The sequence below is a fragment of the Macaca mulatta genome, chromosome 5, assembly GCF_049350105.2.
Source record: "Macaca mulatta isolate MMU2019108-1 chromosome 5, T2T-MMU8v2.0, whole genome shotgun sequence".
In the NCBI taxonomy this organism is placed as follows: domain Eukaryota; kingdom Metazoa; phylum Chordata; class Mammalia; order Primates; family Cercopithecidae; genus Macaca; species Macaca mulatta.
In genome coordinates this window covers 17,073,143-17,085,956 of record NC_133410.1, presented here as the reverse complement: position 1 = coordinate 17,085,956, position 12,814 = coordinate 17,073,143, and the positions used below count along the sequence as shown (strand labels likewise).

Genomic DNA, 12,814 nt, shown 5'->3' with positions numbered 1-12,814 from the left:
TTATTTTCTCTAGCACGGCGTAGAATTCATTCCATAACATTTGTAAAGTGCTTAATCCCGCGTCACACACTGTACTAGGGTCTAGTGAGTGACAGATGTCACGGTACAGAGGTCTCAGTGGGTCGCTGCCCTCCAGGAGCTTATAAAGAAAATTTTCCTTCTGCAGTTTTCAGCCGGCTACGCCCAGTCCCCTGCAAGTAATTTTCAGTGTAAAAACCCCGCATCTTTTTCCTAGTCCTTGTAAGGATTCTCGCTTTCCGATATCTCTTCGCCTTGAAAACCGAAGTCACTCCGGGATCTCTCTCAGGACGTTTGGCAGTTATTCCAGATGTAGGCGAATGACCGACTTGCCCTTATCCCTGCGGAGTGACAAGAAGACAGAGACCCCGGAAAGTTTCCAGCACTTAGAACACAAAGCGAAGCCTGAACCCACAAGGGGCCGACAACTCTTGCGGCTTCCACCACCCTTCTATCGCGGAGCCTGAGGAAGCTAAAGCAGTCGGGTCAGAACCGGCCACCCGGGCAGCGCACGGTCCCGGGCGCAGGGAGCGACAGGCTCAGCACCCCCAGCGGCGCGGCGCAGAGAAGTTCCAGGCCAGCCTGCAAACCCGAGTGTGGAGGGGGGGAAACGATCCTTTCTTTTGGACTACAATGACCGGCAAGCAACGCGCCACGGCGCCAAACTCGGCTTCGGGATCCTGGCGCAATGAAGCCTGGGAAGTGAAGTCTCCGGACTGTCGGAGTCCCGTAGTGAAGGCAGAAAGTAGGCGTTGCTAGTCCGCTCCACTAGCACGCCGGTTCCTGGCTGGGCTCCGGGTCTCTCGCTCCCGCTCAGGGTTTTCGCGGGCGGCGGGAGCGGTATGGCTCGCCTGAGTAAACTCCAGCGGGAGGGGGAGGAGGGTAGTGGGTGGGGAGGCGGGGTCAGCGGAAGCGGCAGGTTGCTTCCTTCTCCTCTGGCTCCCTCCCCGCCTCTCCCTGAGGGAGCGGTGGGAGGGGGAGGGCAGGGCAGAGGGAAGGTAGTGACACGTGTCAATCAACCCCCCTCCGGGGGGCGCGCGCTCCGGGGCTCGCGCCGAGGGCTCGCGCCCCTGCCTCGTGCCTGCGCTGCTCGTATGTAAATGAGGGCGCGTGACGCGGGACGCAGATGGACAAGGGAAGAGAGAGAATGGCCGCTGCCGCCGCCGCTGCTGCCGCCGCCGCCGCCGCCGCCGCTCAGTGCCGGAGCCCTCGGTGCGCGGCGGAGAGGAGAGGATTCCGGCGGGAACTCGACTCTTGGCGCCACCGCCTCATGCACTGTGTAGGTAAGAGAGACGCGGGCCGGGGCTCCGGGCTCCGCGCGGCGACGGCTGTCGCAGCCCGAGGAGTTTGTGGCTGAGGGGTTTAGTTGAATCTCCCGTTCGGGTTAGTTCGGTGGGGGAGCGAGATGGGAGCGGCGCGGCGCGGCGGCCCCGGCGCTCGCCTTTTGTCTTGCGGGCTGCTGGCCCGGCGCGGTCCGCCCTCCTTCGCCTTCCCAGCTCTTGGGCTCCCCGGGAACTGTTAGTTCGGACCCGCTTGCTGAGCCCCCGCGGAAGCAGCCCGCTAGCGCTCTCCCCGTAACTCCTCGGCGCCCGTCGCTGCCGGCAGTCGCCAGCCGTCCACCCTGACAGGAGGGAGGAAGCGGCCCGGTGGGTCGGCGCCCTGGCGGAGGGGAGCCGGCGGGCAGGGCGGGCAGGGCGGCCGGAGGAAGGCGGGCTGGTCCGCGCCCCCGCCGAGCGCACACACACCCCCTTCTCGCCGCCGGGGGCCGGGTGAGCAGACGCGGCCAGTTCCTGGGGACCTGGACCTGGAGACCCCCCGGGCGCTCGTAGGGCGGGGGCCGCGGATGGGCCGGCTGGGGGCGAGGGGCGGCGGGGGCGTCGCCCGAAGGGCGGGGGGCGCCCAACTCTGCCCTCTCGCGCTCGGCGGCGGCGCTGTGTGTACCCCTTTAAGAAGGAGCCGCTTGAGCGCTGACGGTTGGGATTTGAAGTTCTTCCTCCCTCTTTGGAAGTCTGGACGGATGGGGGGTGTTGCCACGGCAACGACACCCTCCCCCCCTTTTCTGCTTGCGGACGCCCCGACGACTCTGGTCCTCTTTCACTGTCATGTGATGGACTCTTCCTTACACACACACACACACGCACACGCATCGTCCTCCCCACCTCCCATCCCCATTCAACTGCAATTCCCTCTTTTTGGTTGGATATGAATCGTTTTGCTTCAAACTTCTGGGCTTGGGGCTGTCACCCTGTGGATTGTTTAGGGTGACAGGAATGGTGGGACTCCCGACCTTGCTGCAGTCGCTTTTTTTTTTTTTTTTTTTTTCCTAAGTGAGACGAATGCATAGAGCTGTTATCCAGCAGGTTTGTTTAGTGGGCTTAGAGGGGCAAAAACGGCTTATGGAATGGGGCGCGTAGTGGGTGTTTGTTTTGGAAAGGGGTTATGGGTGGGAGTGTAGGGGAGGAGGTAGAAAGGAAGGTTGTATTGTGTAAGCAGTGGATAGTGGCAGCGGCTTGCTCTACTGGCGAGTGAATCTTGGCATTTGGAGTTGGGGAGTAACCCTAGTGTCTTAAGAAAACGACTCTCTTACCTGGTTTCCATCTGCTCTGGCACCACCTCGCACCCCCGACCCCGCCTCCCATGTGTTTGGTTAACGCCTTAAGATCTTTTTTTCACTAGTGGAAAGGAGATCGTATTAGTTAAACTTAATACAATTTCAATTCAGAAATGTGTACCGCAGAATGCATTGAATGTAAGAAAATGTACGAGAAGGGAAGGTTACTTTAGGGGGCATTTAAGTGATGTTTAAATAATTTACTGCTTTTGTTTTACCCTTACGAGAAATGTATTTTGGTCTTCTCTAAGGAAAGACGATGAGAAATAGCTTTAGTCAAGTATTCATACGTGATTTTAGTTTATGAAGTGTAAAAAATCTCTAGGTGCTCTTTATATAAATTGTTTAAAAAACTATTGTTGTTTGTGCTTCTTGAATACAAAATGGACTGTTTTTGATAATTGCTTATGTAAAGATCTCTTCTGGACACCAATTTAGAATTACTGAGCTCATTTAGGTAGAATAAGGTAGGATGACAGCTTTGCAACACTAGCTTATGATATTACTGTTAAGTTTTGCCAAGGCACAAAGTGATTTGAGGATGTCTTTTTATGTTTTGGAATATTTTGGGTTTTTTTTTTTTTTCTCCTGATCTTGCTTATTTAGATACATTAAGTATAGCTTTGCATCATAAAAATATATAGACTTTTGAAAAATGGTCAAACTTTAAATGAAACACAATTAATTGGATTTGATGGAAAAGGGAACTAGAATATCTTTTTGCCTTATCTACTTGTATATTCAAGTAAAATTGGAAGACATTGAAAGTTAATACTGTATTACACTTTTAATGCAATATGCGATTACATTGTATCGTATGTGAAAAGAAATTGTGTCCCTGGCTTCTAACTATATTTGAGAATTGTTTCCCACAGTCCCCATCCTAATTAAGCCCTATTAAAACCTGTCTCATATTTTGTTTTTGTTATTTGTTTATTTATTGAGATGGAGTCTCACTCTGTCGCCCAGGCTGGAGTGTAGTGATGCGATCTCAGCTCACTGCAACCTCCGCCTCCTGGATTCAAGCGATTCTCCTGCCTCAGCCTCCTGAATAGTTGGGGTTACAGGCGCCTGCCACCACGCCCAGCTAATTTTAGTATTTTTAGTAGAGACTGGGTTTCATCATGTTGGCCAGTCTGATCTCGAACCCCATTGTTATTTAAAAATAAACAATAACATCCATTTAAACAGAGTATACACTTGTTGATTGGGCTTTTTTAGCATCTTAGGTGTTAAGCACTTAATTTATAGTGCGAATTGGGATTAAATGGAGTTTAGATAATTACCTTTTGCTGTTAATGTGCCTTACATTCATTACTTTGTAAACATATTTACAAAAAAGCCATATTCTTTTCCCTTTGCATGTGTATACATGTGTGAATATATATGCGTACACATATGTGTATATTCAGTGTGTATATATATAATATTCGGTGCTCTCATTGCTTACAGCCATTTTTACAAAATAATATCCTTCTTGCCTTTTGGGGAGGGAAATAATCCAAACGTCTTAATTTTAAGTGAGATACGGAATTGTAGGCAGCATCTCAGGGTTGTACAGCAAATTAGTATTGAGCCCCTAATGAGATTTTGAATCTCAGTTCTTAGCCTAACTCTGATTCATTTTATAACTCATATAATATTCTAATTTTATAGGGAAGAAAGTTGTTTTAGTTGTCATGACTGATTGTAGTTAGCCACAAAGGTAAACGTTTAACTCTTAATATGGAATGAGATGTTTGCCTTCCTCTAATTGTGGCATTCATCTCTTTATGTTAGATTTTTAACTACTGTTCTGATTCATTCCAGATAGTTTTCTTTTCATTGAAGAGTTGTCGTACAACCTTTTGTCCCAATTAATATCTATTTACATTTTGGTACTTTTTATAATTTGACTGTTTTTCTATAATTAGCCTATACTGTACTGGGTTATAGTTTTCAGTAGCTCATGTAACAAATGTTTGAGTGCTTATTGGATATGGTAAATAGTATCCTAGTACTAACTATGATATTGAGAAATAACAAATACAGTCCTGGATCTTATGAAATGTATAAAATAATTAGCATTTGATAAGTCATGCAATTTAAAACAGGTCTAGGATAAAAGAAATACACCTGTGCATTTTTAAACATCATCAAGACTTGTATAGTCCATTAGGATATCTGATCTGGGAGACTGGCCAATATTTTAAAATTTTGTATTTTGGTGTAATTTCAATCTAAAAAGTTGGAAGAATAGAACTCCTGTGTACCCACATTTGTTGTTTTACATTTTGCTGTGTTTATCATTCTTGCTTTATACTGATCTCTCTATATTTTTTCAGAACAATTTGAGAGTAATTCAGAGACATCAACCTCTTTACCCCTAAATTCTTCAGTGTATATTTTTAAAAAACAAGGATACCGTCTTACCTAATTATAGTGAGGTTGTGAAAACCAGAAGATTTACTGATATACTGTTATCTAATTTATAGTCCATATTCAAATTATATCTGTTTATTTTTTCTGTTAGCTTTTTTTCCCCCTTATTCTGGGATCCACTTCAGGATCATGCATTACATTTGGTAATTATGTCTCCTTAGTCTCTTTTAATCGGGAACACTTCGTCAACCTTACTCTTTCTTGACCTTGACATTTTAAAAGTACAGGGCAGCTATTTTGTAGAACATCCCTCAATTTGAATTTGTCTTTTGCTTTCTCGTGATTAGATTGGTTATGCATTTTGGCAGGAATACCACTTAAGAGATGTTCTGCCCTTCTTAGTGCATCATATTTTGAGATTCATGATGTTGGTGTATACCAGTGTTGGTGATGTCAGCTTTGAAAATTTTGTTAAGCTGGTATTCCTCATATGTATCCCTGAAAGTCATTATTTATCTCATTGTAACTAATATGCAATTTGTGGAAAAATAATTTTGGGGAACAGTATATTTACATAGTATAATCAAAACTTCACCCACAAGTTTGAGCATCAATTGATGATTATCTGACCTCATTCCTTCTATAATTATTAGTTGACATTCTGACATAAGGTAATCTTTCCCATCTCCATTATTTATTCAGTTCTTTTTATCTGTATGAACTCATGGATTCTTAATTTTATTCAGTGGTTAAATCCATTGCTGTCGTTATTTTGGTTCACAAATGGTCCCAGGTTTGGCCAATGGGTGTCTCATCAATCTGGTTCCAGTGTATTTCTGCCAAAACAAGATATTCCAGGTTAATTTTGTATTTTACTTGTCCATGCTGTGGCATGAGCTCCTTTTTCGAATTTACCTCCATTCTTTTCAGTGGAAAATAGACTTAGATACCAAAATCTAAGCTGCAGGTTTTAGGACTGTTTTTTAACCTGATTTTTATGATACAGAAGCTGATAATCAGTGTAACCATTTTGTCTAAGGTAACAGCAGCAAAACAGAATGGCAAAGATTGGTTTAGAATCGTTCTGTAAACTCCAGTATCTTTCCTACATAGCAGTGTTGTCCAGCAGAAATATAATGGAAGTAAAATAGGTAATTTTAAATCTTCTAATAACCACATTTAAAAAGAATATTTTATTTAACACAATGTGTTAAATATATTATAATTTTAACACTAATCCGTGTAGAAATGATTGAGTTAGTTTATATTTTTCAAAATATTAAGCCTTCAAAATCAGGTATTTTACATTGATAGCACATCCCAATTTGGACTAGACACATTTTAGGTGGCTTAATAGCCATATGTAGCAAATGGCTATCACTTTGGATAGTTCAGTTCTACACAGTAGTTGCTCCAGCCAACTCTTGATTACTGCGATACCACTTAATTAAAGACTTTGATAATAACCAAACCTATAGCATAATTTATTTTTCCTCAAATCTTTTATTTTGGTAGTATAAAACAGCAAATAAACATAAAGGTTCTAGAGCTAGACTACTTGTGTTGAATCCTATTGTTACCACTTAGCAGTCTGGACAAGTAGCTTAACCTCTCTATACTTTAGTTTCTTAATCTGTAAATTGGAGATAATCAGGTTGTTTGCTAATTTTGTTAGTATATGTTGATATGTGTCTTTCATATAGAAAGCATTCCCTAAGTGTTTGCTAGTATTATGATTGGTTTACACAGGTTATTAGCAGCTTTGAACTCTTAACGTTTCTGCCAATAGATTCTTTCTGGTAGGAATCCTGATGAACAATGAAAAGATCGTGGAACATGTTAAAGAAAAGATAGTAAGGGCTTGAATGGTCTGTATTCTAGACTATTCTAGAGCCATAGAATTATAGTTTTAGAATCACAGGGTATCACTTAGTCTAATCCTGGCTTTTTATGTATGAAACCAGGAAGGCCTTTGATGCAAAAAGGATTATTTTGGCTGTGTTGGTAACTGAATACAATAAATTATTTTTAGCTCATTTAAAAAATGTATATCATACTAGATCATCTTGAAGTTAATTTTTGTCGGTATCTACTCTCTATTTTACTTTTCCTGTTAGTCAACTTGCTGCCACTTTCTGGATGCTTCTTGTTTCCTGCTCCTATATTTTACCAATTTCTCCCTCATCTTGTCACTGTTGCCATGTAAACCCCATAGGAGTAGATTTACTTAGAAATCTGGATTTATGGGACTGGTATGGATGGGTCTGCTATCCAGAAGACTTTGTTTATACAGCTGTTTTTTTCAAGCACTATCAAATATGTTTTCTATTTTAAAAGATGTGAATTGTGGCACCATCTAATAGTGTGCATTGGACAAATGGAATCTGTGATGCTGATGAGTAGTTGGAGGGTTAAGACATATATCAAGTCTTTCTGTAAAATAGGCATATTGATGAATTTTGCATGCAAAGTTTGAAGTTCTCTGTACTCTTGGATCTTTTCATATCTGAAAGAGTGAAATTCTGCCATCTTTGGAACCAAGCAGTGTGTGAATTTTGTAGTTTGTAAATGTTAGATATGGGCTGTGGACTGGTCTTAACCGTTCTTTTTTTGTGTGATGCCCTCTTTGTGCACATACTGCATCCCTTGTTTGGCTACATGGTTGCGCTGCTTCCTGATTGGCTGTGCGCATGATAAATTGCTGTTACGTGTCCTCTACATTCCTCTCATTTGTCTGACTTCCAACCCTGGTCTTTAATTCTGCCACAGTGCAGTTGCTCCTTGGAAGGAGCAACAAAGATCTATAGATTTTTGGTTAGGTTATGTAACTTTTTATTCCTCATTAGTAAATCTTATCTTTCAATTGTAATAACCTACATTTTTGGTGGGAAGTTTCTATCTTTTCGTTTTAGTAGTATTCCTTCCCTTTGGTATATATGACTAGCGTTCATGGCTGATAGATAACAGAGCACCAAGGACGTAGGTCCAAACTTTTAAGGACCTGCCTAACTTTGTAGAGTTCATACTTAAGAGCTGAATCTATAATCAGGTAATCTTTTCAAGAGTTTTTATTCACCATACAATCTAGATAAGAAAATGTGAATGGGGGCCCAGACCAGCCTACTGCTACCAGTAGAAAACTGATTAACAAAGTAATGCCATCTTTGTATTTGAGGAATACCACTTTGTTCTTAATTAAAGCAAAATAAAAATTTTGTTTTGAGAATTTTTGTGTTTGATAGAAAACAAAACTTAAAATGAGGAATTGTCTGTATCTCCTTTCCTTTCATATAGTTTCCCCATAATTGGCAGCAACTCTATCCTGCTTGCTTCATTTGCTTCTTTCTTTTCTTCTTTTTTTAACCTTAATCTGTTGCCAAGCTATTATTACCTTCTTTACAATATCTCATGGATTCAATTTTTTTTTTTTTTTTAAATGCAGTAAGCATTAGGATAGATCCAGATAAGATTCTGGTATATATCAGTGTCTGCATTGCTGGTTTTACTGTCTTTCAGTCTGACTTACAACCAATAGTAAATCATTGTATAAAGTAGCTGCTTTGATTTCATAGTTTACAAAGCTGTAGTATCTCCCATTTGTCTTTTTTTCCGTGAAATAAAAGCTGCCAGCCTTGTTGATCTAGCTGGTCATAGTGTACCAGCCTGCTTCTTCAGTTTGTCTAGATTCTTCTTTAGACAACTCAACCTTTTTCATAGGCTTTTGTTCTTTTTTATCCACATTACCCCAAATTCTTATCTTTTTAGTTATATCTTCTACCCTGCATCCTTAGTCGCCTTTAAAATTCAATTGCAGGCCGGGCACGGTGGCCCATCCCTGTAATCCCAGCACTTTGGGAGACTGAGGTAGGCGGATCACTTGAGCCCAGGAGTTGGAGACCAGCCTTGCCAACATGACAAAACCCCATCTCTACTAAAAATACAAAAATTAGCTGGGCATGGTGGTACATTCCTGTAGTCCCAGCTACTTGGGAGGCTGAGGCACGAGAATTGCTTGAACCCAGGAGGCATAGGTTGCAGTGAGTGAGATCATGCCACTGCACTCCAGCCTAGGTGACAGACCAAGACTTAAAAAAAAAAAAAAATTCAACTACAACCTGGAGTCTTTTCTAAAGTATTTATTGAAAAGCAAATTTAAGCGCTTTCTCCATTAATTTAAATTGGCCAATTCTTTTCTGACCACTATGTGCAAGGCGTGCACATAGGAAGTAATTTTTTCCAGTAGTCTTCGTGTTTAAATTATAAACTGTTTAGGAACAGTAAATCTCACAAGTGGTAGAAAGGACTTAATGGAAATAATCCAGTTTCTTCTTAGCCCCTGTCATTGTAACATTAGGCACAAATCATTCCACTTTTTACAGATGGAAATCTGTGAAACTGGGATAATATCTGTCCTCAAATGTTTGCCATTTTTATTCTTATGAAAGATGTTATAATATTTATGTAGTAGTAGTATCTGGGCTAAAGGTATGAATTAGAAAATTACCAGCATAAAGATGATACTTAAATCCACAGAAATAGATGAGATTACTTAGGAATAGGGGACAGTATATCTGGAGTATAACTTGAGTATATTAGAGCTAGTTTAGATAGTATAACTAGTAAATGACTCAGTACCACACCTTAAGGAATCTTAGCCTTCCTTGAGCAGAAGAAGAGAAACCTCAAAGTAAGGTCACTGGCTGAATAGTAAAACCAGGAGGGAGTGGTATTACCAAATCCTAGAGGAGAGAAAAATATTACAATAAGGAGGGATCGTTACGTGTTGATGAGATGTCAGGTACCATGAAACAGGGAAATGTACATTGTTTTTGGCTCTAGGTGACCTTGACTAGATAAATTTCAGTAGTGATGGAGATGGCAGCCATATTATAATAGGTTAGAAAGTAATTAAGATATGTGTAAGTGGAGATAACATTTATAGTAAACTACTAATTTAAGAGCCGTGTTTTGAGGAAGAACTGATAATGGAGCAGTAATTGGAGACATCTGGGGTCTAGGGATGTTTGTTTTTTAGATGGGCGTTACCGTTTACCATACTTAGTAAGATGGGGAATACTGTTCTGTATCAGTGATAACCATGATTCTTTTATGTGTTAATTTCATTAAGCTGAGAGCTGATCGTAACAAAATACTTATTAGATAAAGAAATGGGATAGGCTTAGTTTTAATCTCTTAATTCGGATTCTACATTTTTTTTCCCTTCAAAAAAGTTTTCTAATCAAGTTACTGAGATGTGGTATGTTAACATTGGTGCATCACACATTTTAAAAGAATGTTCTTTTCTACAGTTAATTTACTGTTGTCAGTCATCAGTTATCTTAAGTCCTATGTGTGACCATTACTTGGGGATATAATTTTATGTTTCTTCTTTACTAGATTCTGAACTAGAAATAGACTTCGGAATCAAAGCTCAAAATATTAGCTTTTTAAAATGGTAAGGTTGCATTGAAGAACTTGGCTTGGAACTGAGACCAAAATTAGACATTAGATTGCCTTACTCCCTAACTCCCTGAATTGAACTTAGCAACCTATCAAAGACAGTACAGCTGGAGCCACAGGCCTCTTAAAATACAAGAAAGCTGTACCCTAGTGAGTTTACCATGTGATTTGCTTGTTGGTAGGAGTGAGCAGGAGGCTTGGCCATGAATGAAAAATGACTTTTAAAACATTAATCCATCCCACTAGGGACCAACTATAAGGATGTTGCCAATATTAGTTATTCTTCCTTCTTTTGGGAGGACTGAATAAGTGGTAGAGAAAAGAGCCAAGTTTATTCCAAAGTACTTCCCCCAAGAATGTGAAAAGTGTTCGTGGGAGTTCTATTTTATGGAAAAGACAGGAACTGTGGTGTGGTTCAAAAAGCTTACTGTTTACACAGGAATAGGATTTACCTTGCTTTTAAAGAGTTCACAGTAATCAGGGATGTTAAATATTAGACTTCGTGTAATGTAATGGAAAGACAGAAGTGGGAACAATTAATTTTGACTTGAAGGATTCAAAATGACTAGGCTTCAAAACATTGAGTGAAAGCAAGGATTGACAAACTTTCTCTAAAGGGCCAGACAGTAAATGTTTTAGGCTTTGTGGACCATCTGGTCTCTATTGCAGCTACTCACCTCCACTGTTGTAGTGCAAAAGAAAGACATAAATTAATAAGCATGGCTGTGTTTCAGTAGCATTTATTTATGAAAATAGGTAGATTTGGCCTATGAACCATAGTTTGCTGATCTCTGAGGTAAAGGATGCAGCAGGAAAGTACAGTGGAGGGAATGGGCAGAGAGTATAAGCAAATATATTTAAGTATAAATAATAATATATTCTGAAAATATTTAGCATTATAGTGCCATTGGTTTATAGGGTAGCAGCAGAAAGTAGGACTGGAAGTATAAATTATGGCTTCTACAAGGAGGAAATTATAAGCCTTTGAAGTTTTTTTTTTTTTTTTTTTTTTTTTTTTTTTTTTTTTTTAAACGGGTAATAAGCATGATCAGATAAGTCAGCTTATTTTCATTTGGAACATCTGTTGTTGGTGCAGGTTTGAGGGCTTTTTGTTTGCAATAGTTTTAAGAAGCTCAAATTAAAGCAGCCCTTTTAAATCAAAACTGGAAAAATGAGCAGTCTTCATTCACTTCAATGTATTAAGACATTCTACTTGGGCTCTGAACAACTTGAGAAATAAAACAAGGAGAAAGATGGAAGCCAAAATAATCTTTCTATTACTGATATAGGCCAGGTTAGAGGAATAGCTTGATGGGGAGTCAGATGGTCTGGCATAGGCTGACTTATCCATCCAGCCCTAGGCGCGGTAGAGAAGCAGAGCCCAATGTGAGTCTTTGGAGGTTTGTTCTCCTTTGAAAGCTCAACCCCAGGGGCAGGAGGAACAGAACTGAGCTCTTCCTCACATCCAAAATCACCAATCGGATAATTCACTTTACATACTTAAGGGTAAAAAGAGGCTCAGGTTGTGCTTTTGACACATCCTTCCTCATAGAAACCAGGAGCAAGGGAAAGGTATTATAACAATCACAACTGTTAATTTTTGCAGGGTTGTATCTGGGGATAAGTATACTGGAAACAATACAGCTGTTAACATCCTGAAAACAAGTCAAATTTACTTGTTCTGGATATTTAAAAAAATATGGCCGGGCTCGGTGGCTCATGTTTGTAATCCCAGCGCTTTGGGAAGCTGAGACAGGCAGATCATGTGATGTCAGGAGTTCAAGACCAGCCTGGCCAACTTGATGAAACCCTGTCTCTACTAAAAATACAAAAATTCGCCAGGTGCGGTGGCAGGTGCCTGTAATCCCAGCTACTTGGGAGGCTGAGGCAGGAGAGTCGCTTCAACCCGGGCAGCGGAGGTTGCAGTTAGCCGAGATCGTGCCACTGCACTCCAGTCTGGGCAACAGAGCAAGACTCCATCTCAAATATATATACACGTATACACACACACACACACATATACACATACATATATGTACACACAGACACACATATATATATATGCACACATATGCAAAAAATTTATATTTTAGTGTTTGGAACAACTGTATTTTTTAAATTCTCAAAATAAAATTAGTAGGGTTTTTTCTTCTTTTTCAATTAACTAGATTTTCCACAGGCCTATGTAAGATACTTAAGTAAAATGCATGTTTGGTTAGAAAGAAACCCAGTGCTCTCTTCTGTATTACACTTTTCAATTAACTTTTTAAACTTAGAAGGAATTAGTGTAAAAGAATAGAGTACTGTTTCTTTATTTGGAAAAAAGCAGGTACTTTGACAAATAGATTATTGTTTTAATTAGCT

General features: G+C 40.7%; 1 protein-coding gene across 26 annotated transcripts in view; it reads left to right on the top strand.

Annotated features, from left to right (window-relative positions):
• Positions 1 to 310: 310 nt before the first annotated feature.
• Positions 311 to 12,814, top strand: part of LCORL (ligand dependent nuclear receptor corepressor like) — a 178,023-nt gene continuing 165,519 nt past the window's right edge. For 10 of the 26 annotated variants that reach the window (XR_013417786.1, XR_013417784.1, XR_013417785.1 and 7 more), the window contains exon 1: positions 968 to 1,301. Coding sequence is in view for 12 of the 26 variants with exons in the window: in XM_078003193.1 (XP_077859319.1) it covers positions 1,145 to 1,301 (157 nt within the window). In the remaining 14 variants the exon portion in view is untranslated. Of the gene's footprint in view, positions 1,302 to 12,814 lie in introns of all 26 variants that reach the window. The other 16 variants (XM_028848148.2, XM_015138046.3, XM_015138044.3 and 13 more) reach the window with 9 other exon arrangements.